General features: G+C 42.1%; 1 protein-coding gene across 1 annotated transcript; it reads left to right on the forward strand.

Moving 5' to 3' along the window:
- Positions 1-1,878: 1,878 nt before the first annotated feature.
- LOC104994153 (ataxin-3-like) lies at positions 1,879-2,794 on the forward strand. Its single transcript, XM_010847631.1, is given in 1 exon segment — positions 1,879-2,794. A coding segment is annotated over 1 exon segment (876 nt). The 5' UTR covers positions 1,879-1,918.
- The last annotated feature ends 467 nt before the right edge of the window (positions 2,795-3,261 follow it).

Below are 3,261 nucleotides of genomic sequence, written 5' to 3' on the forward strand. Positions count from 1 at the left end.
CTGATTATTGAACAGTGAAGCCCACCAGTCAAAAGCCCCTACCTTGCACATAGCACTCATCATCAGTATGTTAGTGCTTTGCTTATTTATTTTTATTTTAGTCTCAGTTTTAAATATAATCATACATCCAAAGCCCATTAGACATTTGAGGAAATCTGCTAATGGAAAGCAGAGATTGGAACAAACACTGAATAAAAAGGAACTCAAAGAAAACAGAGTGTAAGAAACTTCAAGCAAGCAAGCAAACAAACTACAACTACTGGGAGCGTGCGATGCCGCTGCAGCCACAGAACAAGAAGGGAGTGTGAAAAGTCAGCCAGTCAGGCCCGCCTCTGCGACCCCAGGCAGTGAGCCTGCAGGGCTCCTCTGTCCATGGAATTCTCCAGGCAAGAACCCTGGAGTAGGTAGCCTTTCCCTTCTCCAGGGGATCTTCCTGACCCAGGAATTGAACTGGGGTCTCCTGCACTGCAGGCAGATTCTTTACCAGTTAAGAAGAGGGGGACACTAAGGAGAAAACATTCAGAGAATGAATAGCATACTGGGAATTTAAAAATATAATAGCACAAATAAAAGACAAAAGGTCTGTAAGACAAAACTGAGGAAGTCTCAAATAAAATGGATTTTTTAAAAGAGATGGAAGACAGGGAAGAAAAGGTGGTTCTAATTAGAAACACCAACTAACAGGAATTCTAGAAGTAGAAAACTGAGAAACTGAGGAGGAGAAAATGATGAAATAAATGATACCAGAAAGCTTCCTAGAGCAGAAGGGCAAAACAAGAGAACAATTAATTTAAAAAGATTTTTAAGCAAAGCATATTACCACTTAAAAGAGTTGGAAGTAATTGCCTTTGGGGAACAGCACTGAGGAGGGGAAGTGTGGGGCTGGGGACTTGGAGTTGTTATTATAAACCTTGTAGTTTTATACTACAATTTGACGTTTTACACTACATGTTCCATACTGACCAAAAAAAAGTTCTATTTAAAGGATATATAATTAAGTTTGCTAGTGAAAAGGAAATACAGACACAACATTGGGGAAGGGAAGCAAATATTAGGACCTGCTTAGAAATATTATCTAACATATAGAACCATCAACAAAGTCTAGATCACATTTCTAAGATTTTTACTAACAGTTTTCTCACCCATAACACCCGCAGTTTGGCTTGAATAGGAGTGTTAAGGTCTGAATGCTCTACTCCCAGAATATGATCAGTAGGTAGTAATTTGGACAGTGATTCTTTTTTCTTTTTTGCATTGTGATTCTTCTTAAGACCTGGGTTTGAGTCAGTTCTCCCAATGACCAGATGACCTCAGGAATGTCCCTAACCTCTCTGGACCACAGTCTCCTGTACATAAAATTAGGAGTCGGCTAAGACCAGAAGACTCTTGGAGAAGACTCTTGAGAGTCCCTTGGACTGCAAGGAGATCCAACCAGTCCATTCTAAAGGAGATCAGCCCTGGGTGTTCTTTGGAAGGAATGATCCTAAAGCTGAAACTCCAGTACTTTGGCCACCTCATGCCAAGAGTTGTCTCATTGGAAAAGACTGTGATGCTGGGAGGGATTGGGGGCAGGAGGAAGAGGGGACGACAGAGGATGAGATGGCTGGGTGGCATCACCAACTCGATGGATGTGAGTTTGAGTGAACTCCGGGAGTTGGTGATGGACAGGGAGGCCTGGTGTGCTGCGATTCATGGGGTCGCAAAGAGTCGGATACGACTGAGCGACTGAACTGAACTGAACTGAAGATCAGAAGTCACAAATTGGCAGACCAGAAAGTAAATCTGGTCCACGGATGCATTAGGCCCACACAGCATTTCAAAACATTAGAAAATGATGTATATCTGTCTTTTCTTTAAAAATCAGAAGATCCTAGGGGGGTGGTTCAGCGCGGGGGCCGTTGGCTCCAGACAAATAAACATGGAGTCCATCTTCCACGAAAAACAAGAAGGCTCACTTTGTGCTCAACATTGCTTGAATAACCTACTGCAAGGAGAATACTTCAGCCCTGTGGAATCATCTTCAATTGCACATCAGCTAGATGAGGAAGAGAGGATGAGAATGGCAGAAGGAGGAGTTACTAGTGAAGACTATCGCACATTTTTGCAGCAGCCTTCTGGAAATATGGATGACAGTGGCTTTTTCTCTATTCAAGTTATAAGCAATGCCTTGAAAGTTTGGGGTTTAGAACTAATCCTGTTTAACAGTCCAGAGTACCAGAGGCTCAGGATTGATCCCATAAATGAAAGATCATTTATATGCAACTATAAAGAACACTGGTTTACAGTTAGAAAATTAGGAAAACAGTGGTTCAACTTGAATTCTCTTTTGATGGGTCCAGAATTAATATCAGACACATACCTTGCACTTTTCTTGGCTCAGTTACAACAGGAAGGTTACTCTATATTTGTTGTTAAGGGTGATCTGCCAGATTGCGAAGCTGACCAACTTCTACAGATGATCAGGGTCCAACAGATGCATCAACCAAAACTTATTGGAGAAGAATTAGCACAACTTAAAGAACAGAGAGTCCAGAAAACAGATCTAGAACACGTCTTAGAAGTAAATGATGGGACAGGAATGTTAGAAGAGGATGAGGAGGAATTGCAGAGGGCTCTGGCACTAAGTCGCCAAGAAATTGACATGGAAGATGAAGAAGCCGATCTCCGCAGGGCCATTCAGCTCAGTATGCAAGGTACTTCCAGAAATAGATGACAAGATATCCCACAGACATCGGGTTCACATCCTACTTCAGAAGAGCTACGGAAAAGAAGAGAAGCCTACTTTGAAAAGTAAAGTAGTTGCTACCATATTAAAACTGCATATTTTATATTTAAAAAAAAAATATTCAGAAGATCCTGGCAACAGTGAACGCACTCTCCTTCCCAGCAACAACTCACTGGGACTGATGGGGCAGGTATTGTCCAGGAAACCAGAAGCTCCTCCTTGTCCATCACCTGCTGAGCTCCAATAGGTATCTGAGTTTGAGACCCCTATCACTGTTTAGGTCCTTTCCAAGTCTAACATTTCATTCATCCATCTGACCATTTACTCATTTAATGACCTTTCATTGAACACTTTCTATATGAACCACTTTAGACACTGAGGACCCAAAGATGAATAAGACAGAGTTCTTGCTCTCAATATGGAGGAGGAAATGGCAACCCACTCCAGTATTCTTGCCTGGAGAATTCAATGGACAGAGGAGCCTGGCTGGCTACAGTCTATGGGGCCTCAAAGAGTTGGACATGACTGAGTGACTT

The sequence above is a fragment of the Bison bison genome, unplaced genomic scaffold (genome assembly GCF_000754665.1).
Source record: "Bison bison bison isolate TAMUID 2011002044 unplaced genomic scaffold, Bison_UMD1.0 scf7180017864252, whole genome shotgun sequence".
In the NCBI taxonomy this organism is placed as follows: domain Eukaryota; kingdom Metazoa; phylum Chordata; class Mammalia; order Artiodactyla; family Bovidae; genus Bison; species Bison bison.